The sequence below is a fragment of the Columba livia genome, chromosome 5 (genome assembly GCF_036013475.1).
Source record: "Columba livia isolate bColLiv1 breed racing homer chromosome 5, bColLiv1.pat.W.v2, whole genome shotgun sequence".
Taxonomy (NCBI): domain Eukaryota; kingdom Metazoa; phylum Chordata; class Aves; order Columbiformes; family Columbidae; genus Columba; species Columba livia.
In genome coordinates, this window is record NC_088606.1 from 67,467,092 (window position 1) to 67,488,458 (window position 21,367).

Consider the following 21,367-nt stretch of genomic DNA (forward strand, 5'->3'; position numbering starts at 1 on the left):
GGACAAGGGCCTGGGGGGAGCACGGGACCAGATGGTGGGGACAAGCAAGGTGCTGGGAGGGGACAGGGCCCGCAGGCACCGGGACCTGCTCCTGGGCACCCACCGCAGCTCCTGGTGTCCCCTTTGTCCCCAAGGACGCAGGCACAGGGACGCTGCAGAAGCCATCAGTTTATTACATGTCCGTAAGGGTCCCGGGAAGCTGCCACTGCCCTGAGATGGTCCCAGCGAGGGGGACAGCAGTGCTGACAGGCACAGGGACACTCCTTGGGTGGCTTCTGACCCAGCGAGGCTGGGACAGCTCCAGGGCAGCCGGTTTGGCACCCGCCGAGCTGCAGGCACCCAAAACCAGCTGGACCCGTCAGGAACGGGCAAGCGAGGGCCCAAGGACACGGGCAGGAGCATCGTGCTGCGGCTGCCCGCATCCTCCAGCAGGCAGGGGGCCAAAACTGGCCCAAAAAGAGGCAAAAAAAGGTCCTCACCGCAGCGGTCAGCAGCGTCCTCGGGTGTCAGCGCTCGGCGGTCAGCAGGGGCTGGGGGAGAGGCGCAGTGACCCCGTTGCCTGTGCCCCCTGCTCAGCCCCCCTTCCCTCCCCACCCCAGGGCTGTGGTGGGGGGCAGGACCCCCAGCTTGGCCCCCCAAACACCCCCTGTGAACCTCGAGAGCTGATCTGGTACCTGGTGAGACTCCGGGGAGTCGGTGTCGGGGCGTTTCCAGCTGGGCCGGGCCAGGGCGCCCAGCACCAGCACCCCGAAAAGGATGATGAGGAGCCCCAGCGTGTTGGCAAACACAGCCTCGGCCGGCAGGAGCTTGTATTCTGTCGTCCCGTTCTTCCTGGGGAAAAAAAAGGGACCGAGAGCTCTCCTGGAGGTGCCAAACCTCCCCCTAAACGCTCACACCCCCACACCTGAGCGGGGAATCGCTCACTTCCCTGCGCTCAGTTTTGCTCGATGCCACTTCTGCCATAGAGAAACGCTGCCCAGCCCCAACTCCAAACCCGCCGCGATGCTCACAGGCTGAAAAACAGCTTCTCGTTGATCCCCGACACGCACGAGGCCACCGACAGCATGAGGACGGTGGCACCAAAGAATACGTGGATGGGTTTGTAGAAGGCGCGGAGCCAGTTGGGAGCCCAGGGCAGCAGGAAGGCGCTGAAACCGGCCGCCCACTGCAGAAAGAGGGGGTGAGGGCGAGGGAAAAGAGACAAATGGGGTGCAGGGGGGTCCGGGGCAGTACCCACCTGGCAGGAGAAGAGCAGCACAGTGACCAGCCCCAGCCAGCTGTGCAGCGAGTACATGTTTGGCGTGCCGTGGGCGTTGTGGAAGCGAAAAACAGCTGCCAGCCCCAGCACGGCCAGGATGAACGCGGCCAGGGCCAGCGCGCCGTGCACAACCTTCCAGGGGAGCTTGGGGCCGCGCCGGGCGGGCGGCAGGCGGTAAATCAGGGCGGCTGCGGGGCGAGAGGGTCAGGGCAGAGCCACGCCGGGGCCGTGCCGCGCCGCGCACCACCCTCACCTGCGCCATACAGCACCACCATGCCCGTCACCATCAGCACCGGGTGCCAGTTGAAGGTGCGGGCGCTGCCGTCCAGGGAGAAGCCTCCGCGCCAGTGCTGGCACCAGGCGCCCACGAAGGCGACGCAGAGCAAGCCCAGGCCGCCCAGGAGGACGCAGAAGGGAAGGAAAGGCAGATCCGGCATCTTCGCCACAGGATGGTGGCACCTGGGGAGGAATAAAATGCACAGTGAGGCTCCAACAGGGCTCTTGCTGTGTGCAGACACCCCCGGGGAGGAGCCAGATTGAAAGGGGAACCGGCACCCCGAGGGGGGTGGCTCTGGCTCAGCTGCTGCCCGCACGGGGAAGGATCCTGGGGTGAAACTGGTCCCTGCAGAGCTGGGTCCCTGCGCAAGACCCGCCCTGACGCGCTGCACTGCACCAGTGACAGCAGCTGGGGTCCCACGGGGGCCTCTGGGTGTCCGCACCCCCAGCTCCCTTCACTGTCCCCAAGAACTCACTGATCCAAACCCCTTCCTCCCTCTCACACACACTTTTTCCATCTCACCAACACCCCCAAACCTGCACCTCAGCCCCTTGTACCTCCCCACTGGCACCCACACTCCCTCTCAACCCCTGCAGCACCTTGCACACCCCCAGCCGAGGGCTCACCCTGGTGGGGTGCGAGGAACACCCCTCATACCCCCCAAACCTGGATCCTGGCAGCCTCAGCACCCCCACTCCCTCCTGCACCAGCCCTCACCCCACCAGGATTTTGGGGGACCTGCTGGCAACAGCCCCCCAATCCCTGCCCTGGTGCCACCACAGCCCTTGTGTAAGAGCCTAGCAGGAGCGAGTCTGCGCCTGTTTGCCCAGTGATTTGCATCTGCCTCCAGAAAGAGATATTTATGTTCCCCCCACGGGACCGTGAGGCAGGAGGTGGGTGGGACGCGGCCATGGCCCAGCACACGGGTCACAAGCTCAAACACCCACTCGCTCTGAGGCCTCGTAACGCTCATCAGTGGTGAGCGGCACCACGGCTCCCCTGGGCCCAGGGACTTGTGACCGGCCCCACAGCTTCCCCAAATCCTGGGCCACATGGTTCCCCTGGGCCTGACCCTACAGCTCCCCAAAACCCTGAGCCCCACAGATTCCCTGGGCCCAGGGACTTGTGACCAGCCCCACAGCTCCCCCAAATCCTGGGCCACATGGCTCTGGGGACACAGTGCCTGGCCCTATGGCTTACCCACAGCCAGGGCCTCACAGCTCCCCCGGGTCCAGGGACACGGGGCCTGGCCCCACAGCTTCCTCACGCCCAGCCCCACAACTCCCCTGGGCCTGGGGACTTCGCCCCATGGCTCAACCAAATCCTGGGCCCCACGGCTCTGGGGACACAGAGCCCAGCCCCACAATTCCCCCATAGTTGGGGCCCCACAGCTCCCCTGGGCCTGGGAATGTGGGGCCTGGCCCCATTGCTCCCCAAATCTTGGGCCTCACAGCTCCCCTGGGCCCAGGGACATGGGGCCCGGCCCCGAGGCTTCCCCGAAGCCGGCACACAGGGACCGGCGGCTCCTCCCGGCGCCGGGAACACGGGGCCGGTCCCGGGGCCGTACCTCAGCCCCGCCGCCCCCGCCGCCTCCCCGGGCGCCTCCATGTTGGACGGCGCCGCTCTGGCCGCTCGCCTCTGTGGTGGCTCCTGCCCAAGGCCGCCCAGCGAACCAGAGAGAGGAGAGGCCAGAGCGGCACCGGCGCGGTTCCTCCAAGCCCCGCGCTTCCGGCCCCCGCCTCGGTGGCTGCGCCGTTGCCGTGGAGACCGGAGATGGCGGCCGCAGGTCAGCGCTGGGCCGGGCCCGGGTGCGGAGCGGGGACCCGCTGGTACTCACCGGCACCCACCGCCCCGGGCACCGCGTGTGCACCGGCGGGGCGGGGGGCACGGCGGCCTCCCGGGGCGGCGGGTCTGGGGAAGCCCCGGTGGCCCCGCGGCTTCTGAGGGTCCAGGGAGGGGAGGCGTGGCGGGGGGACAAGGGGCTGCGTGGAGCCACAGGGGGGACCTGGCGACTGTGTGGTGACACAGGGGGGACCTGGGGACGGTGAGGTGGCTGTGCGAAGGCAGGAGGTGGCATTGTCACCCCTTTTCCCCTGTTTCCAGCCCCGTGCTCCCTTGCAGAGGAGGCAGCCCCAGCGCAGGCCTCTGGCCAGGACACGGGGGATCCCCGTTCTCTCGGGCCCCCCAGCAGCACCTCACCTCCCTCCGCGCCCTGTTCCTCCTTCCCCAGTGCTCTAGTGCCGCAGTCCCCGGGCCGTGCGGCTCCTCGCGTGTCCCTCCCGGTGTCCCCGTCCCCTCCCTGCCAGGCGGGTGCGCGGTGCTGGGGTGAGGAGGGTGACGCCGGGTCACGGCATGTCCAAACCTGTCCCCGCAGCGTGGCCAGCTCAGCACTGCCCGCGGAGCCCCGGGCTTTGTCCGGAGCTCTGAGTCTTGCACGTCTCCGAATTTCATTGAGTCAGAGAATCTTTTCAGTTGGACGAGACCCTAAGAATCATTGAGTCCAACCATAACCTCACTCTAGCACTAAACCGTGTCCCCAAGAACCTTGTCTAAACGCCTTTTAAACCCCCCCAGGGATGGTGACTCTGCCACTGCCCTGGGCAGCCTGTTCCAATGCCTGACAGGCCTTTCTGGGAAGAATTTTTTCCTAGTATCCCACCACCTCTGTTTCCTGAGATCAGGGCGACTCTGAGGCTGGAAGGCAGAAGGGGGACACTGAACCTGAGGGCGGTGAGAAGAGAGGGGAGATGGTTTATTTGTGAGTGCGGCTCTGCAGCTGCTGCTGCTTTGACCCAACTTTGAGGAGGTTTGTGAGGCGCCGGGCGTGCATCCCCGCCACCAAAATAAACCTCTGCCACTCTGCAGGTCCCGGCTGAACCCCTCGGCTCCGCGCCATGAGCAGCTGGCTCTGCGCTTGGGGATGCCGGGGCTGAGAGCTCCAACCCCCGGGGAAGGAAGATGCTCCAGACCAGCAACTACAGCCTGGTGCTGTTCCTGCAGTTCCTCCTGCTTTTCTACGACCTTTTCATCAACTCCTTCTCAGAGCTGCTCCGCACGGCCCCCGCTGTCCAGCTTGTCCTCTTCATGTGAGCGCCGGGCGGGCGGGCAGTGCAAGACGGCTGGGGGGGAGTCTCACCGCATCTCTCTCTCCTCCCGCAGCATCCAGGACATCGCCATCCTCTTCAACATCATCATCATCTTCCTCATGTTCTTCAACACCTTCGTCTTCCAGGCTGGCTTGGTCAACCTTCTCTTCCACAAGTTCAAGGGGACCATCCTGCTGTCAGCGGCTTACCTGGCACTCAGCATCTCCTTCCATGTCTGGGTGATGGTAGGGACAGGCAGGGACAATTTAGTGTCCCCCTGTGACTCCTGCACAAATACCGGGCTGGAAGGGAGCCGCCCCGTCTCCAAAAATCCTCCTTTTCTCCTTGGGGAAGCCCAGCGGCTCCAGCTCAGAGCCGCACAGGAGCCGGCGCTGGGCTAATCCCCGCCTGGGGCCGTGACAGCAGCTCCTGCTTTACCCGGGATTAATCCCCAGCAAACGTCAGCGGCTGGGACAGCCCCGTCCCCAGCACCGAGGGGCTCTTGGGGGTCCTGCCTCTGTCCAGACAGCATCGTCCCCTTCTCTCCTCCTAAATAAAGTCCCTTCTGTCCCCTGCCCCAGCCACCAGCCCCTACAGGAGCCACCCACACACTGTGCCCCACACTGGGCACCCTCCATGGGGTTCTGGGTGAGGGTCTGTCCCCCTACTGCTCTGGGGAATCACTTTGGGCTGGGGGGGGCTGCACCACACCAGGGTGCTGGAGCAGGTGGTGGTGCCGGGGCTGCCCACACCACGCGGGCAGGGGATTGCTGGGGATTTGCCAGGATCTGGAGTCTGAAGCTCAAATAGGTCCTGCTAAATCCCCTGAGCTGCTTAATCTTTGGGGTGAGGGGCTGCTCCCCCAGTCGGTGCTGCCCCCAAAGTAACGCAGGGTTATTCCTGCCTCCCGTCCGTCTGGCTCAGAACCTGCGCTGGCGGGACTCCAGCCGCTTCGTCTGGACCGAAGGGCTGCAGACCCTGTTTGTTTTCCAGCGGCTGGGTAAGGACTCCTGGTCGTGGGGTCCCTGCTGGGCTCTTGCCCCTTTCAGGGAGCCCGTGGGGGTGCAGCTGGGGTCCCCCCTCACTTTGTCCCCCCCGCAGCGGCCGTGCTCTACTGTTACTTCTACAAGCGGACGGCGGTGCACCTGGGCGACCCTCTCTTCTACCAAGACTCGCTCTGGCTGCGCAAAGAATTTGCCCATTTCCGCGGCTGATGGCTCCGCTGGGGTTCTGGGGGACCCACCATCTGTCCCCCGAGCTCCTCGGCAACCCCTGCCGTCCCTCTGCACCTCTGCGGTCCCTTTTGGAACAGCTCCAGCCGTGTCACTTTCCTCTCAGGGAGCACCAGCGCAGCTCGTGCGGGTGCTGGGGGTTGGTGGGAGGCTCACATTGCAATGTCCCAGCTGCGTGGTGGGAGGCTCCATCCCAGTGCCACAGCGCCTGTTGGGATTGGAGTGTTTTAGTAAAAAATAAACAAATAAATAGGCTGCGTTTTGTAATTTCTGTGCGCCCTGTGCCCCCCGGTGGTTCCCTTCCTCCCAGGGATGGCAGCTGCCATCCCCACAGCCTTATCCTGCTCACGGCAGCCGCAGAACGCGGCTGTTCCCACCTCGCAGTGTGGGACCCTCGGCCCAAGGGAGGCAGAACCGGAGGGAGGAACCGGGGTTCCCCCCAGCCCCGTCTGCGGACGCGGGACTCGAACCCGCGGCTCAGCGGCTGAGTCCTCCTGAACCATAGAGAAGTCGGAGAGAGCGGCCGGCTCCTTTCCCGCCCAGCGAGGGTGGTTGCGGCGGTTGCGGCCGTTGCCATGGGGATGGAAGATGGCGCCCACAAGTGAGTGCGGGTCCGCGGCCAGAAGCGGGGCCGGGACCTGGGGATGGGGGCGGAACCGGGCCAGGACCGAGGGGAGCAACGAGACCAGGACGGGCAACGGGTTGTGGGCTGGGATCGGGGTTCCGCGGGGCGGGGGACCGGCCCGTGCCGCCCCCACCCACGGCCGCCGTGTCCCCGCCAGGCCGCCAGCGCTCCTCGGCACCGCTGCAGGTCCTGCTGTTCCTCAACGGCTGGTACAGTGCGACCTACTTCGTCCTGGAAGCTTTAATTTTCGTCTACAAGGGTGAGACCCCCACCCCAGATCCCTCCCGGCTCCCCGCAGGCTGCAGCCCCCACGCCGGGCATGGGCTGATGGCAGCGGCTCTGCCCACAGTACTGCTGCTGCCATATCCCTTCACCAACCTGGTGCTGGACGTGGCGCTGCTCCTGATCTACCTCGGCACTGAGGCCACACGCATCTTCTTCGGTGAGTCTTGGGGACGGCGGGGCTGGGGCAGCGTCCCCCGGGGTGACACCGGTGCTGGAGCGAGTGGAGAGAAGGGAACGGAGCTGGTGAGGGGCTGGAGCACAAGTGTGATGGAGCGGCTGAGGGACCTGGGGGGTCCAGCTGGAGAACAGGAGCTGAGAGGAGACCTGATCTCTGAACTGCCTGAAAGGAGCTTGGAGCCAGGGGGGTCGGGCTCTGCTCCCCAGGAACAAACGCCAGGAGCAGAGGAAACGGCCTCAAGTTGCGCCAGGGGAGGTTGAGGTTGATTTTAGGAACAATTTCTTCCCCAAAGGGCTGTGGGGCATTGGAACAGGCTGCCCAGGGCAGTGCTGGAGTCACCAGCCCTGGAGGGCTGGACAGACGGACATGAGGTTCTCAGGACATGGGGCCGGGCCAGGGTGGGGGAACAGTTGGACTCGATGATCTCAAGGGTTTCTTTGACCCAAAACGATTCTGTGATTCTATGACACCAGACTCCAGAGCCCTCCCAGGAACTGCTAGGACCCCAGCGGTGCCGTTCACCATGTCCCCCACACCACAGAGTCCCCTGTGCGTGTCACCCCCCCATAACCACACACCCCGCAGGCTCCAAGGGCAACCTGTGCCAGCGCAAGGTGCTGCTCTCCATCAGCCTGGCCCTGACCGGGCCCGCAGCCGTGATGGCCGTGTATTACCTGCTGCTGCAGACCTACGCCCTGCGCCTGGAAGCCATCCTCAGCGCCATCCTCCTCCTCTTCTATGCCGCGGAGGTGCTGCTGGGTGTCCTGGCGCTGTTCTCCTTCTCCAGGTACCGCCCTTTGTGCCCAGAGGAACCAACACGCTGAGCTCTGAGGTTTGGCGCTGACAAACCTTTCTTTCCTTCTCGGCAGCACGGATTCGTACTGAGGCCCCGCGCCACGCCAAAGGATGGGGTGCAGGAGCCGGCAGCTCCATTTCCAGCTCGAGCGCCCGCAGGCAGCGCCGGGCAGCAGTTCCCCCCGCCTGTGCTCACGAGTGACCTGCCGGGTGGCACCAACCCGGGACTCGCCCCCCAGGGCTTGTGACACGCGGCTCAGTTTGAGGTACAGAGAATTGTTATTATTTTTTGGTTTTCTACTGCCTTCTCAGAATGAGTCACTATTTTCCAATAAATATTTATTTTTACCTGCTGCTTGGGCATGTGGGTTCCCCCCGTGAGCTGCCAGCACCACAGCCCTACGCCGGTTTGGGGAGCCCCTCAAAAGTGTCACAGGATGGTGACAATTGGGGACAGGGCACAGCAGCACTAACAGTCCCCAAACACCACTCATCCCTCCCACACAGTTGCCCTAAAACGCTCCCAACCCCACTTATTACCTAAAAAATAATAATAATCATAAGGAGGAAACGCAACAGAAGACCCTGACGGCGCCGTCTAAAAGATCGACAACGTCATCAAGTTTATTACACAATTTCCAACCTATCGGAAAAAGACAAACAAATCTAGTGGCTGCGAGCAGGGGGGCAGCGCCTCGCTGGGGGTTAATCGGGGGCTGCTCTGCGCTGTCGCCCCCCACTATTTGGAAAGAAAAAAACCTAAAAATTTGTGTCGTTAAGTAAAAAAAAATAACCAGAACTGTCCCACTGAGCGCTCCCCCCTGCGCTCCCCTCCCCGCCCCGGCCCCTCGCGGTACTTTACAAGACTTTTTTTTCAGTTAGTTAATGTGATTTTACCCTAAAAAAAAGACCTCTGGAGCCGGGCTTCTCCTGTCCACAGTTCAGAGGGTGATGCCACCCGCCCTGGACGTCACCTTGTGTCCCCTCAGCTCCCTCTCCTGCCGCAGGGACCCCAGAGGGGTGTGGGGTTTGGGGGGGCTCTGCCTCCGCCTCCTCCTCTTCCTCTAAAACAAGGAAGATGCTGCGGGAGAGGTGGCTCCGGAGCGGCTGTTGCAGGAGATGAGCATAGGGGTGCCAAAGCCACTGCGGGAAGTGACATCGGGGCAGAGACGCCCCTGGCCACACTTCCCCTTTTAGAGGGGGGAGAAAACAGGAGCGTGGCAACTCACAGGGCTTGTCACGGGGACAGGAGTGTGGCCAAAATCCCCGTAGCAGAGTCGGGAGCTGTCCACCCTCCAAGCCCCAGTGCTGCATGGCACCGGGGGGGCTCCATCCCCTCCAGCCACCCCAAAAACAGGTGACGAACCCCCCTCCGTGGCAAAAAAAGCACCATTTCTCTTTGGGTCCAAGTGTCCACGGAGCGGAGCAGGCGTTCCCTGGAGCAGTGGGTGCGGGCAAGGCCACGAGGTGGGGGTGGGAGCCCCCCTGGGCACCCGGAGAGAGCTGGGGTGGCGGGGAAGGGACAGGGGGAGCGCAGCGGCCTCGGTCACGTCGTCCTGGTCGAGGTGAGATACAAGTCCGTTAAAAACCACCTAAACTGTCAAAACTCCTGTGGGGAGAGTGGAGCGGTGAGGGGGCACCCAAATCCTCGAGGGGGGGACACCTGCAGCCCCCCTGCCCCCACCTCACCTGTCTCAGTGGTGCCGGTCCCTGTCTCTGTCCCTGTCGCGATGTCGCTCGTGCTCTCGGTTCCGCTCTGAGAAATAATCCTCGTGCCGATCGTCACCATGGAGCAAATCTCGGTGCCGCCGGCTGCTCTCGCGCGACCGGCTGGGAGAGCGCTCCCGAGATCGGTGTCTTTTCCTGAGGAAAAAAACAACAAAAAAAGGTTTAGTCACCTCTAGGGATGTCACCGGGATGCAGAGCCCCAAGAAGGGGTGCAGAGGGGCCCCCCCGAGCCACCAGTACCGGGAGGAGCTGCTGCCGGTGCTGTAGGACTTGGCCTCGATGCCGTGCAGACAGTCCTTGAGGGACGAGAGGAGGACGCGGCACCGCTCGTCGCTGGCGACGCGGGACTGTTTGATGACAGCGATGGCCGTCAGGAGGGTCTCGATGGCGTCGCTGTAATCACCTGGGGGCGGGAGAAGGGGTGAGGGACGCGGGTCTGTCCCGGGCTGGGGACACGGGGGACACACGGGGGACGTGGTGAGCGGTACCTTCGCTGGCACCAGACACTGCCTTGGAGATGGCGCTGCTGGAAATCGCCCGGTTCCTGTTCATGATCTCCTCAAACTCCAGGTCGCTCGCAGGGGGAGGGGGCAGGCTGAGCTCCCGGCTGCGCGGAGGCACAAACGGGGGTCAGCCCCCCCAAAAATCTGGTACCCAGCCCCCCTTATCACCCTGCATCACCTGCTGTGGTTGTAGGGGGCCATGGCTTTGCCGTAGGTGTCCGGTGGAGGAGCCAGCGCCGTGTTTGGGGGAGGGAAGAAGGCAGGATTGAGGTGCAGGGCAGGGGGCACAGCCCCCGGCGGGGGCACAGCCAAATGTGGGGGCAGTCGGGGCGGCGGGGGCATGAGATGCTGGTAGTGGATGCCTGGGGGGGGCGGGGGGACTCCGAAACTGGAGGAAAGGGGGGGCGGAGGCGGCATGGGTGGCGGGGGGAGCCCCATGAGGGGGAGGGCGGCGGGGGGGCGGCTGAAGAAGGGCAGGACGGAGCGGGGTTTCTCCAGGCGGGCGGGCGGCAAAGCGTTCCCCGTGGGCACGGCGCAGCCGTCCACCGAATCCACCGAGTCCCGGGAGTGGGCCCGCGGCGGCACACCTGTGAACAGCAGCGGGAAAGAGCCCTCAGCCGCTGCCGGGGGGGCCGGGCCTCGGAGACCTCCTCCTCCTCCTCTTCCTCCCCTTCCCCGTGAGATCTGACCCCGGGAGAGCTTGAGGTGCCTGGAGAAAGATCCAGGCTCCGCTTCCTCCTGCCTCGAAGCAGGGACCGGTTCTCCAGCTGCCGAGCAAGGAGGTCACAGGGAGAGAGCGAAAAGCCACAAGGAACAGGGGGAAGTCCCCAGCAAAGAGGTCACTGGGTCCCCAAAAGACATTAAACGCCCCAGAGAGCCCGAGATCCGCGCACGGATTCAGAAAGGCCTGAAGGTGAAGAACATGAGGGGACAGAACCCAAGTGCTGACAGCCACGGCGCTGCTGGAGGAAGGAAAACCCAGTGCTGAAGAGAGGGATGAGAAACCTTTGCTGTGTCCAAAGAAGATGAGCGAGGAGAGGGGATGATGGGGGACGCTGCCTGAGCCATCAAGCAGAGCACCGAACCGGGGACAAGGGTTCACATGAGCTCAGCTGTGCCGGTGGCAAAGCCCCGGCTGAAATTCAGCCTCTGTGGGATGAGGGGCCGGAGAAGAAACACGTCCTGCTCCCCCAAAACATGCAGGGAGGATGGGACGGGGTCTCACAGCGCCCGGCGGGTGCTGGAGTTGAAGGGAAGATGTGAAAATCACAGCTGCCCCGCTACAACTCAGCCAGAGCACTGAAAAAATTGTTCTTGCGTGAAATGGGGTCACAGGATCTACAATGAGCAAGAGATTCCCTGCGGCTCGGCAGAGACCCCCCGGCATGAGGCCGGGGTGTCCCATCGCTGCGGAGTGAGGCCAGGACCACCTTATCGCCCCCAGGCAGGCCCCAGCTGGAATCCTGCGTCCAGTTTTGGGCACCTTACCTCCGCAGGGATGGACAAATTCTGGAGGGAGATCCAGAGAAGAAGCTACTAAGAGATATTTGGAGGGTCTTAGCTATGTTGAGAGGCTGAAGAGCTTAAGCCCATTCAGTTTGGAGAGGAGGAGGAGGAGGCTACGAGGGATCTTCGCAGTGTGGGAAGCACCTAAAAAAAGGGGATCATAAAGACTCGGGTCAGGATCTAAAAAAATCAGACTCAGCAGCAAAAGGAAAACAACCCGCAAAGGCTCCTCCTGCTCCCCCCGAAAACCCTGAGGTCTCGCCGAGCTCTGCTGAGGATCTGGGGGTGCCCACGGGCAGCGTGGAGACCCCCCCGTGCCCGCCACGTCGCCTCCACTCACGTTTGCGAGCCTGCGCCTCGAACTGCGAGAGGTTCTGCCGGGTCGCCAGCCTCACCTCCACCTTCTCCCCGTTCAGGATTTTGCCAGGTAAAAGCTCCAAGAGTTTGTGGACCGAGTTCTCTGAGGCGACCACCACCTCCGCATACCTGCAGGGAAGCCTGTCACCCCCTGCCTGGGGACGGGGACACCCCCGGGGCTCCACCTGTCCTCGCGGGCAGAGCCCCCACCTCCCGCTGAGCCCAGCCTGGGGTTAACAACCTCCCCAAACCCTTTTCCCGTGATATTTGGGGGTCTCTGCTTTGCCACCGCAGCTCCAGGCAGGGCTTGTACCCCTCAGGACAAGCCCCCTCGCTCCCCAAAACACACCAAACCTGGTTCTGAGGGTCTAACCTCTCATTTCTCCCCGCCCCCCGGCTCAGTTCTCACCCTTTGGACTGGCCATTCACTCGGTTCTCTGCGAATTTCAGCTCCACCACATCGTAAACACCGACCGAGCGGATGGTCTGGATCAGCTGCTGGTCCGTCGTCCACTGAGGGGACAAGAGGTCAGTGTCACCTCACCAAGCCCTTCACAAGGCCCTGGTGCTCCCCACTTAAGCCAGGCTTAGCACTCAGGGAGCACTGGAAGCAAAACCACCCTCACAGCCCATAAAGGGAGTTTAAAAATCAGCCTTGAGTTTAAAACAGGCCCTGGGTGCAGGTCTCAGTGTCTCTGGACAAGACAGAGCTTTCCCAGAACAGTCCCTGTGTCTGTCACCAGAAGGGGACTCAGTCCCCACGAAGGCAGAACCAGACAGGTTTTTCTCTCACCCAGGCTGGATCTAAAACCCCTCAAGGCTACAAATTCCTTTCCCCTGAGGATCACAGGGTCATCCCCAGCCCAGGACACCAGATTGGCGCAGATTAAGGAGGAACAACAGCCCAAACCAGGGGTGCTGCAGTCCCCTGGGGGATTCTCAGGGGGATCCCCACCTCTGTACGTGCCCCAGGAGACCCCAAAAATCCCAGGCAGGTGTGCTGGAGCCCCCCACTCACCCAGGAGAAGCTGCCCACATAGACGGCAGCTCTCTTGTTGCGCAGCCCGCTGTATGTGTACAGGATGGCGGGAGCTTTGTTGTTGGCTTTGGGAGAGGTTTCTTGGCGGATCTCTGGGGGGGGCTCCGAGCTGCTGGTGCGGTTTTCGGGGGGCTGCGAGCTGGCGGCTAACACATCGTCGTACAGATCCATCTGATCGGCATTACTGAACTCTGAATCCTGCGAGGGGAGAGAGGGTGAGAACCACGGCAGGGGCCCTACAACCACCCCCTGCCTGTGGGATCCACCACAACAGCTTTTCCTGCTGTGCAACGTGGAAATCCCACCCAGTCACAGAATCATTTTGGTGGAAAAACCCCTTGAGATCATCAAGTCCAAACGTTCCCCCACCCCTGTCCCTGCCCCATGTCCTGAGAACCTCATGTCCGTCTGTCCAGCCCTCCAGGGATGGTGACTCCAGCACTGCCCTGGGCAGCCTGTTCCAATGACCCACAGCCCTTTGGGGAAGAAATTGTTCCCCACATCCAACCTCAACCTCCCCTGGCGCAACTTGAGGCCGTTTCCTCTGCTCCTGGCGCTTGTTCCTGGGGAGCAGAGCCCGACCCCCCCGGCTCCAAGCTCCTTTCAGGCAGTTCAGAGATCAGAAGGTCTCCCCTCAGCTCCTGTTCTCCATCTGAACCCCCAGGTCCCTCAGCCGCTCCCATCACACTTGTGCTCCAGAAGGGAGCAAAACTCCAGGAAAATAGAACCACAAGCTTTTACCCCATGCCGGTTTGATCTTCCTCCTCCCAACTTCACCTACAAGTGGTGGAAAAGCAAAGCAAAGCAAAGCAAAGCAAAGCAAACCCCCTTGGCAGCGCAGCCGTTCCCGGCACGAACCAGCCGCCGAGGAAGCCCCTGAGCCGCGAATTCGTGTCCCCCAGATCCGCCTGGCGATCCCCCCTCTCCCCAGCTGTATTTAATTTGGAGCGCGCAGCTGGCGCTGTGTTCACTACAGACTGTCCAGACTCGTTGCTCACCCGGGTTCAGTGCGTGCTGAGCAGCGTTTCATCCTACAAATGACTCCGGAGGCCCCGTGCAGCACAAAAATTCTACTAATTTTTAATTTTAGGACTGTGAATGCACTTGGGACCACGTTTTCTGTTAGAGACAGCACGAGGTGATTAAATCCCCTGCGCTGCGACGCCCAGGCAACCGCACAGACACAACACAGCCCCTGGTGAGCTCCGGGAAATACAAAAAATCCACCCATGTTCCCGCAAAACACCCTTCCTGACAGCACCGTCTGTTTCTAAGGCAAGTTGTAACTCCTGTTTCAGCCGCAGAGCCGATGAAAAGGTTACAGGGGTTTCAGCGATGTTTTTGTGCTGTTCTCCAAGCAGCACCAGCGTTTGTTTAACCCGCCCCCACCACAGCCTGAGGCTGCGGGAATTTTGGCCTGAAAAGTCTCAGGAAGTCGAGAATGAAAATAAATAAGGGGCTGCAGGAGGAAAGAGACTTCGGGGAGGCTTCGCCTTGAAGTTTTGGGGGATCTTCTGTGCTTTATAAAGCCTCCGTCTGCTCAGCCGTGTCAAAGATCTTCTGTGCCTGGTCTCCAAAGCCTCCGGTGAAATCGTTCCATGCTCTGCAGCTCCGTCCTCTCAACGTCCTCTCATCTTCTCAACGCTGCTTCACTTCTTTACTCCCAAAGAGCCCCGAGGGCAGACCTGACCCCTCCCAGAGCCTCTCAGCTCCCCAAAGGACATTTCTACATCAATCCAAGCCGCCGCTTTTGTCACCCGTCCCGCTCCAGGCCTCCTGGTGACCGAACCTTTGCAGCAAAACCTTCCCGTGGGCACAGCACCGACCCCGCAGAACCCCCCCGCTAACTTTGCTGCTCGTTTTCCTCCGAGATGTTCCCGACTTTCCAACGGCACAGTTCTTCTCCAGAGAGCAGACACTACGTCCACTTCCACTACTTCCCTTTAGCGTTCAGGGAAATTGCTGTAAGTTTGCTCGTTATTCTGCACGTTTCTAAGCTCCAGCCCAGCGACCTCCAGGCGTTTTCTCAATCCGTCCTCATCCTCGCAGCTCTCCCTTCCACTCACGCCCATTTCCCCGCTTCTATTAAAAGCAAATTACATAAAAACATCCCTGTTAGGCCACCCCGAAGACTGAGCGGTCCTGTTTGGTCCCAGGACTGTTTAACACACCAGGAACTGGGTTTATTCTGGGTGTTTTTCAGGAAGGTCACAGGCATGGCAGAGCCAGAGGGCATCCGCTGCTACAGGCAACACCATTTGCTTTGCAAATCACCTTTCTAGCGAGATTCCCGTTATTTTTGGACACGATACAGCCAGATCAGACCCTGCCCTGCTCCGGGGCAACTCCTCTCAGCAGGGAAATTCCAGCTCCTCGGTCCCCTGAGGCGCTTCACACCATTTCCAGCATTTTGCTTTTCCCAGAAGGTCTCCCAGGTGTCTACTCCATGGGTTTTGTTGCCATGGGCCTCTTGCCCTCCAGCACAGACCAACTTTTCTTTTCCACAGCCCTTTTTGATCTTCAAACATCCACCTTCACACATCTGCAGCAAGACCCTTGACTCCTGACTCATGATGAATTTAGGGACAGCCCCAGTCCTGGGTTCCCCCTGCCCGGGCACACTGGTCATGTCCAACCCTGCTGATCACTCTGGCACCTCGCTAATGGGTTGGCTGACGCCGGTGACGCTGCTTTGCCCCCCAGAAAGGGGGATCTGCTCCCCCTGGCGGGACACAGCCCCTCACCTGGTTGAACTCCTCCTCGGCGTAGATGTCGATCAGATCCACCCCCTCGGACATAGTTCCAGAGACGGGACCAGGGCGAAGCGGCGAGACGGGGTGCACTGAGGGGGGAAGCGGGGGTCAGTGAAGCACTGGGGACCTGCTGCATGTCCCCCCAAGTCTCCTATGTCCCCCCAGTCCCCAGTTTCCCTGCGGGCGCCACCCCCAGCAGCCCCTCACCCTGGGACACAGCACAGGAACAATCGCCCCCTTGCTGAGGGACACCTGGGGGACAACATGGCCCCGTTTCCCCAGACCTGACTGATCCAGGGGGGCCAACAAACCCCCTTGGGGGGCAACAAACCACTTCAGGGGGAGACAAACTCCCTTGCGGGGCAACAAACCCCCTCAGGGTATAACAAAGTCCTTCAGGGAGTAACAAATACACCCGGGGGACAACAAACCCCTCTTGGGGGTAAGAAACCATTCACAGGGCAACAAAATCCTTCAAGGGGCAACAAACCCCTCAGGGGGCAACAAATACAGCCGGGGGACAACAAACCCTTCACAGGGCACCAAAATCCCTCAGGGAGACAATGAACATGCTTGGGAAGCAACAAAGCACTTCACGGGGTGACAAACACCCTTGGGGGACAACGAACACACTTGGGGGACAATAAACCCCTCAGAGGGCAACAAATACAGCCAGGGGACAACAAACCATTCAGAGGACAACAAAATCCCTCAGGGGGCAACAAACTCCCTTGGAGGACAATAAACCCCCTCAGGGGGCAACAAACCCCCTCAAATAGCAAAAAACCCCTCAAGGGTAAACAAACACTCCTCAAGTGGCAACCACAACCTGCCCCCCGACCCCCCTGCCCCAAACCCGGTGCCCCCCCTCAGACAGACCCTCCCCAGCACAGAGATCCCCGGGGGGGGGCCCAGCGCTCCCCACACCCCGAACCGCGCCGCCCCCCGACCCAGCGCCCTCCGCCGGGGCCGTGCCCGCCGTGTGTGCCCGGTGGGGCCCCGCGGGCCCCGGGACAGGACGCGGGGTCGCGGTCCCCCCGGCCCGGCCCGTTACCGCCTGCAGGCCCCGAGTGCGCCCGCCAACCGCGCTCACCGCCAGCGCCGCGCCACGCCCCTTCCGTCACACGCCACGCCCCTTCCGGTCTCCGCCCGTGCGGCACCATAGAGTTGGCCCGTTCTCCCGTCACAGAGCGGCCCGAGTGAAGGGTAGAGCGGCCGCGGGGGAAACATGGCGGCGGTCGCGGTGAGGGGGTTGCCGGGGGTGAATGGAGGTTATTGGGAGTGAATGGGAGTTACTGGGGGTGAATGGAGATTATTGGGAGTGAATGTGGGTTACGGGGGGTGAATGGGGGTTATTTGGGGCGGTGGGGGGATGTGGGGAGGAGCCAGAGGCCTGGGAGAGGCGAGGAGGGCGGAGGTGAGGGAGGCCCGGGGGGCTGCAGGGTCTGGGGGGGGTGGGATGGAGAATTGGGGGGTTTCAGGATCTGGGGGGTTGTAGAAGGGAGGTTGGGGGCTTGCAGGGTTTGGGGGGTGTGGAATGGGGGGATCGAGGGGAATAAGGCCCGGGGGGCTTAGGGATGGGGTACAGCAGGGTGTGGGATGGGGAATTGGGGGGGGTCAGGGTCTGCGGGGCTGTAGAATGGGGGTTTGAGGGTCTGGAGGGTGTAGGATGGGGTTTGGGGGGGCTATAGGGCTTTTTGGGGATGTGGGATGGGGGGAGCACGTGGAGCAGGGCCCAGGGGGGCTATGGGATGGGGTGCGGCAGGATCTGGGGGGGTTATGGGATGGGGTTTGGGGGCAGCAGTGTCTGGGGGGATCGTAAGGGGAGAATAAAAGGCAGCAGGGTCTGGGGGGGCTGTGGGATGGGGGATCATGGCCAGCAATTTTGGGGGCGCTGCAGGTGCTGGGGATGTCCCTGCTGTGCCGCCACAGCCAGGCCTGATGTCACCTGCGCTGTCCCTTTCCCAGCTGCGCTCCCTGCCTGGGCGGGCGCTGTGCTGGCGTCTTTTCGGGGGGGTGTCCCCGCAGCGCGGCTACCGCGGGACATCCCCCGGGGACTCGGGGAAGGACGTACTGGAGATCCCGCTGCCCCCCTGGCAGGAACGGCCCCACGAGCCGCTGGAGACCAAGCGCGCGCGGCTGCTGTACGAGAGCCGCAAGAGAGGGATGCTGGAGAACTGCATCCTGCTCAGGTGAGGGGCCCAGCCTTCCTTCTCTTCCTCACTGTCAGGGCCACTCTGCCCCTGCCAGCTCATCCCCTGCACACAGGGCTGTACTCTCCAGGAGCGATAACATCAGCTAAGGGAGAAAGGCCGATCGATGTGAGGGTGGTTTCGCTCCCTAATGACGCTACAGGTTTTTAATTAACAAGGAAAAGCCCTCGAGCGTCACAGGAGAGAGTTTGGTGGGGTTGTGCGCAGCCGTAATCCAAAATGGGAGGCGATTCGGTGTTGGTTAGAGTATGGAAGGCTGAATTATTGAATAAATCCCCAAAAAAGCTTTGCAGAGACCAGCGCTGCCGCCGGGCAGAGCCAGAGGTGCGGGGAGCTCTGGGAGCTGCTGGTGGCTGAGCCGAGATCTTTTGGGAATTACCTGTAATTTCTGGGGTGTCTGGAGGAGGCAAAGCCCGTCAGGTTTTAGGACCGGGAGGGTTAATGGAGAGCGGGACGCCAGCCCGGTTCTTCCTCTGCTCACCCACCCTCCCCCTCCTCCGTCCTCTGTCCAGCCTCTTCGCCAAGGAGAACCTGAACCGCATGAGCGAGCAGCAGCTCAACCGCTACGACCGGCTCATCAACGAGCCCAGTAACGACTGGGACATTTATTACTGGGCCACAGGTACAGAGCAGCCGCTCCTTGTCCTGCGCAGGGCACCGGCGCGTCAGGACGCGACAGAGCTGTATTTTTTGCCCTTTTTCTGCCGTTTTTCCCTGCAGAAGCCAAGCCCACACCGGCCGAGTTCGAGACGGACGTGATGGCCATGCTGAGGGACTTCGCCAGGAACGAGAAGAGGGAGCAGCGGCTGCGGCAGCCGGACCTAGAGTATCTCTTTGAGCCGCCCCGCTGATTCTGGGGGTCTCCTGCTCCCCCCGTCCCCTGGTACAGAGGAGGGACAGAAACACAGACGCTGCCACCCTCCCAGTGACTCTCCTCCCTCGGACTCAGGACACGGCGAATAAAGCCGTGGCTGCTGCTCCTGCTGCGTTTTCAGTATTTTGCTCTTTGTCACATCGGGATTGAGGCGCTCAGGGGACACTGGCACATGCCAGCTCGCCCCTGTCCCCAGCTCCTACCTATCCCTTTGAAATCCTTTTTCTGGGGACCCACAGGAGGTGGCCCCACACTTGGGGGGGGCTGTGATCCCCCCACAGGAGGTTAGAGTGGGACACCCTGCTCCCCCATGACACGTCACCGCATTTCCTGCTCTCCGGTGACACGTCACCGTGCTGGTTACCAGGAGACGGTGCCTGCGGGGACGTTCCGCAGTCTCAGGGAGCTGCTTGGGGACAGCCCCACCATGGCGTCCGTCTGTCCCTTTGTCAGTCCCCGTCCCCGTGTTAAGCTGCGGTCCTCAGCGAGGGGACAAGCCGGGGGCAGCACCGACATCATGAACTTCTACGCCACGACCTACGGGCTGGCTTACGGTATGGGGATCCCGAATGACTCCCCAAAAACAGGGGGGGGCTCACTTTCAGGGCTGAACCCGCCTTGTTCCCACTGTCCCCCAGGCCAGCCGTGTTTCCGTCCCCGCCTCGGCCACCACACGGGCGCTGGCTTCGTGTCCAACTACCGCTCGGATGTCCCCTCCCTCCTCCGCTCGTGCGGCACCGCAGAGTGGTACGTACCCCCACGCCGGGCTGGGGGACAACTTTTAGAGCCCCTTTGTCACAGCTGCGTTGGCCTTGTCACAGCCAGGACAGCATCTCGGCCGCCACCGAGCACTTCCAGCCCCACTGGCACCCCGACGGCCGCGGCCTCCTGCCGCGACACCTGCACCAGCCGCCGAGCGGGTACCACCAGGAGTCTCTCCCCTGCTGCCTCTGCGCCGGGGGGGTGAGTCCCCAGCACAGGTGGCATCACCAGGACGTCCCCAAGTCACTTGGGGAGTGTGGCGGTGGCTGCACCAAGCCAGGTAAGGGTTTGGGGGGGTTGGTGGCCCTGGGGACAGCTGTGTCCCCAGGAGGGTTTTGGGGGGTCTCAATGCCAACTCCAGCCCCAGGAGGCTTTAGAGGGAGATTGGTGGCCCCAGGGCCAGCTCTGTCCCCAGGAAGGTTTGGACAGGGTTGGTGGCCCTGGGGACAGCTCTGTCCCCAGGAGGGTTAGGGGTGTCGGTGGCCCCAGGGACAGCTCCAGCGGGGGTGTCCTCCTCTGTGTCACTCATCCTTGTGAACCCCCAAACACAGGGGTACAGGCTGTCCCCAGTGCAGTGACACCAGGAAAGGCCATGGCTGGCTGTGGGGTTGGGGGCAAGGCTGGGGGACAGGGGGTCTCCCTCCCCATTTTTTCCCCACAGACATCCTGCAGAAAACAAGCATCGGTGCCACGGAGCCATCAGGCTTCACCAAGGCCCTTCTGCGGGGTGACAATGTCCTGCCAGCCCTGTCAACCCAGCCCGTGAGTCCCCACCCCGCCATGTCCCTTGTCACCCCCCGCCAGCCCCCCAAATCCTTTCTACACCCCAGGGGACACTTTTTTCCTCCCATAGCTCGGTGTCAGTGTCACCAAAACGGATTATCTGCCATCTGTGCGCAGCCGCGTAAGCAGGACAGGGGTGGGGACACCAGGCAGGGCTGGGGGACAGGCAGGGGACACCCCATCACATCTGTGTCCCCTTGCAGGGTGATGAGACGCTCCCAGAGCTGTCAGGGGGCTCCGAGCGAGGCAGCGGCTTCACCCGGGAGGTGCCGAGCGTGCTGGGCACGGTGGTGAGCAGGACCCCCCCTGTCCCGCTGCGTTGTCCCTGTGTCCTCTCCCCATCCTCACTCGCTGTCCCCAATGCAGGATTTGCCCGTGGTGGGTCACGCCGTCCGATTCGTGTCCCGAGGGCTGCGGGTACCACGAGGGACACAGGACAGGCTGCTGGGACGGCAGAAGGCTGGCAGGATGGTGGGTGCAAATGTGGCTCTGTCCCCAACCCTGTCCCCTTACCCAGCAGGGCCATCCCCATCCCTGTCCTTGTCTCCATCCCCGTCCCCACAACCCCTCTCCATCCCCCAGGAGCCATCGGGTTTCACCACCAACAATGGCCAGTATGTGCCCCCCCGCGCCACCATGTCCCCCACAGCGCCAGGTGAGTTTGGGGTGACTCTGGGACTGGGGTTGTCATTGCCCTGGGCGGGGCGGGTCCAGCGCCCTCACCCCGTTTCTCCCGGATTTTCCAGCCCGGTGCTGGCGGGACCCAAACCTGATGGCCAGACCCATGGGGGGGATCCAGCCCCTGCGCCCCAGCGGCTTCAGCACCAACAACCACCCCACTGGGGTTGGGGACGCTGGTGGCCAGCCCCCCGGGTGACACCAGTGGCACCCCAGGGGCCACACTCTCACTAGTAGCCCCCCGTTCTTTGGGGAACCCCTGTTCTTTGGGGACCTCCCCAATCCCTGGAAGCACACAGAGAAATAAAGACTGAGAATGATTTTCCTGGGCACAAAGTCATTGTCACCTCTGTCACCCAGGTCCCTCATTTTGGGCGATACCTGCACCCCGAAGCTGGCAGGAGGATTTTGGGGGGTGGTGCCACCTGGCCGGCA

The 21,367-nt window shown here is 62.4% G+C and overlaps 6 protein-coding genes across 19 annotated transcripts; 4 read left to right on the top strand and 2 right to left on the bottom strand.

Moving 5' to 3' along the window:
* Positions 1–150: 150 nt before the first annotated feature.
* On the bottom strand, positions 151–4,022 carry LOC102093537 (lysosomal membrane ascorbate-dependent ferrireductase CYB561A3). Of its 6 annotated transcripts, none has more exons than XM_065066461.1 (6): positions 3,103–3,234; positions 1,512–1,717; positions 1,238–1,446; positions 1,011–1,165; positions 675–831; positions 151–530 (listed from the first exon to the last, which is right to left on the bottom strand). In XM_065066461.1, exons 1-6 carry the CDS (start codon positions 3,141–3,143, stop codon positions 507–509), a joined length of 792 nt encoding a protein of 263 aa, XP_064922533.1. In that variant the 5' UTR covers positions 3,144–3,234; the 3' UTR covers positions 151–506. The 6 variants fall into 6 exon arrangements, with proteins under 6 accessions (XP_064922533.1, XP_064922538.1, XP_064922535.1 ...); XM_065066466.1 differs by lacking the exon at positions 3,103–3,234 and adding an exon at positions 2,736–3,051; XM_065066463.1 differs by lacking the exon at positions 3,103–3,234 and adding an exon at positions 3,735–4,022 and having other exon boundaries at positions 274–530.
* TMEM138 (transmembrane protein 138) lies at positions 3,184–6,104 on the top strand. Of its 3 annotated transcripts, none has more exons than XM_065066483.1 (6): positions 3,295–3,321; positions 4,110–4,293; positions 4,401–4,621; positions 4,695–4,866; positions 5,546–5,621; positions 5,723–6,104. In XM_065066483.1, exons 3-6 carry the CDS (start codon positions 4,494–4,496, stop codon positions 5,833–5,835), a joined length of 489 nt encoding a protein of 162 aa, XP_064922555.1. In that variant the 5' UTR covers positions 3,295–3,321; positions 4,110–4,293; positions 4,401–4,493; the 3' UTR covers positions 5,836–6,104. The 3 variants fall into 3 exon arrangements, with proteins under 3 accessions (XP_064922553.1, XP_064922555.1, XP_064922554.1); XM_065066482.1 differs by having other exon boundaries at positions 3,298–3,321; positions 4,110–4,265; XM_065066481.1 differs by lacking the exon at positions 4,110–4,293 and having other exon boundaries at positions 3,184–3,321.
* Positions 6,105–6,386: 282 nt separating this feature from the next.
* Positions 6,387–8,084, top strand: TMEM216 (transmembrane protein 216). Its single transcript, XM_021282526.2, has 5 exons — positions 6,387–6,454; positions 6,636–6,737; positions 6,828–6,920; positions 7,527–7,728; positions 7,811–8,084. Exons 1-5 carry the CDS (start codon positions 6,442–6,444, stop codon positions 7,824–7,826), a joined length of 426 nt encoding a protein of 141 aa, XP_021138201.2. The 5' UTR covers positions 6,387–6,441; the 3' UTR covers positions 7,827–8,084.
* Positions 8,085–8,335: 251 nt separating this feature from the next.
* Positions 8,336–16,761, bottom strand: CPSF7 (cleavage and polyadenylation specific factor 7). Of its 4 annotated transcripts, none has more exons than XM_065066417.1 (10): positions 16,716–16,761; positions 15,614–15,711; positions 12,849–13,067; positions 12,240–12,343; positions 11,814–11,959; positions 10,146–10,554; positions 9,953–10,071; positions 9,705–9,867; positions 9,426–9,599; positions 8,336–9,292 (listed from the first exon to the last, which is right to left on the bottom strand). In XM_065066417.1, exons 2-9 carry the CDS (start codon positions 15,665–15,667, stop codon positions 9,431–9,433), a joined length of 1,383 nt encoding a protein of 460 aa, XP_064922489.1. In that variant the 5' UTR covers positions 15,668–15,711; positions 16,716–16,761; the 3' UTR covers positions 8,336–9,292; positions 9,426–9,430. The 4 variants fall into 4 exon arrangements, with proteins under 4 accessions (XP_064922489.1, XP_064922488.1, XP_064922491.1 ...); XM_065066416.1 differs by having other exon boundaries at positions 8,336–9,345; XM_065066419.1 differs by having other exon boundaries at positions 16,677–16,725.
* On the top strand, positions 16,735–18,815 carry SDHAF2 (succinate dehydrogenase complex assembly factor 2). Of its 2 annotated transcripts, none has more exons than XM_065066484.1 (4): positions 16,735–16,865; positions 17,591–17,814; positions 18,348–18,457; positions 18,556–18,815. In XM_065066484.1, the coding sequence occupies exons 1-4, from the start codon at positions 16,851–16,853 to the stop codon at positions 18,684–18,686; spliced, it is 480 nt and encodes a 159-aa protein (XP_064922556.1). In that variant the 5' UTR covers positions 16,735–16,850; the 3' UTR covers positions 18,687–18,815. The 2 variants fall into 2 exon arrangements, with proteins under 2 accessions (XP_064922556.1, XP_064922557.1); XM_065066485.1 differs by lacking the exon at positions 16,735–16,865 and adding an exon at positions 16,873–16,893.
* Positions 18,816–19,019: 204 nt separating this feature from the next.
* Positions 19,020–21,268, top strand: SAXO4 (stabilizer of axonemal microtubules 4). 3 transcript variants are annotated; one of them, XM_021282523.2, is made up of 9 exons: positions 19,020–19,263; positions 19,348–19,456; positions 19,531–19,751; positions 20,133–20,233; positions 20,325–20,375; positions 20,458–20,544; positions 20,621–20,725; positions 20,837–20,909; positions 21,001–21,268. In XM_021282523.2, the coding sequence occupies exons 1-9, from the start codon at positions 19,020–19,022 to the stop codon at positions 21,129–21,131; spliced, it is 1,122 nt and encodes a 373-aa protein (XP_021138198.2). In that variant the 3' UTR covers positions 21,132–21,268. The 3 variants fall into 3 exon arrangements, with proteins under 3 accessions (XP_021138198.2, XP_064922503.1, XP_064922504.1); XM_065066431.1 differs by having other exon boundaries at positions 19,020–19,456; XM_065066432.1 differs by lacking the exon at positions 20,325–20,375 and having other exon boundaries at positions 19,020–19,456.
* Positions 21,269–21,367: the final 99 nt, after the last annotated feature.

Bases quoted from the DNA above. Each gene is read 5' to 3' on its own strand.
- TMEM138 (XM_065066481.1), top strand. From the start codon at position 4,494: ATGCTCCAGACCAGCAACTACAGCCTGGTGCTGTTCCTGCAGTTCCTC. The intron at 4,622-4,694 runs GTGAGCGCCGGG...CTCCTCCCGCAG, and splicing joins GTCCAGCTTGTCCTCTTCAT to CATCCAGGACATCGCCATCC. The intron at 5,622-5,722 runs GTAAGGACTCCT...TCCCCCCCGCAG, and splicing joins GTTTGTTTTCCAGCGGCTGG to CGGCCGTGCTCTACTGTTAC.
- SAXO4 (XM_065066431.1), top strand. From the start codon at position 19,020: ATGACACGTCACCGCATTTCCTGCTCTCCGGTGACACGTCACCGTGCT. The intron at 19,752-20,132 runs GTAAGGGTTTGG...TTTTCCCCACAG, and splicing joins CGGTGGCTGCACCAAGCCAG to ACATCCTGCAGAAAACAAGC. The intron at 20,726-20,836 runs GTGGGTGCAAAT...TCCATCCCCCAG, and splicing joins GGCAGAAGGCTGGCAGGATG to GAGCCATCGGGTTTCACCAC.
- TMEM216 (XM_021282526.2), top strand. The intron at 6,738-6,827 runs GTGAGACCCCCA...CTCTGCCCACAG, and splicing joins TTTAATTTTCGTCTACAAGG to TACTGCTGCTGCCATATCCC. The intron at 6,921-7,526 runs GTGAGTCTTGGG...CACACCCCGCAG, and splicing joins GGCCACACGCATCTTCTTCG to GCTCCAAGGGCAACCTGTGC.
- LOC102093537 (XM_065066460.1), bottom strand. From the start codon at position 3,612: ATGCCACCTCCTGCCTTCGCACAGCCACCTCACCGTCCCCAGGTCCCC. The intron at 1,718-3,102 runs GTACGGCCCCGG...ATTCCTCCCCAG, and splicing joins GCGGGGGCGGCGGGGCTGAG to GTGCCACCATCCTGTGGCGA. The intron at 832-1,511 runs GTGAGGGTGGTG...TTTTTTCCCCAG, and splicing joins GGTGGTGCTGTATGGCGCAG to GAAGAACGGGACGACAGAAT.
- CPSF7 (XM_065066417.1), bottom strand. From the start codon at position 15,667: ATGTCCGAGGGGGTGGATCTGATCGACATCTACGCCGAGGAGGAGTTC. The intron at 11,960-12,239 runs GTGAGAACTGAG...GCTTCCCTGCAG, and splicing joins GTGAATGGCCAGTCCAAAGG to GTATGCGGAGGTGGTGGTCG. The intron at 9,868-9,952 runs GTACCGCTCACC...TCCCGCCCCCAG, and splicing joins AGTGTCTGGTGCCAGCGAAG to GTGATTACAGCGACGCCATC.
- SDHAF2 (XM_065066484.1), top strand. The intron at 17,815-18,347 runs GTGAGGGGCCCA...TCCTCTGTCCAG, and splicing joins GAGAACTGCATCCTGCTCAG to CCTCTTCGCCAAGGAGAACC. The intron at 18,458-18,555 runs GTACAGAGCAGC...TTTTCCCTGCAG, and splicing joins CATTTATTACTGGGCCACAG to AAGCCAAGCCCACACCGGCC.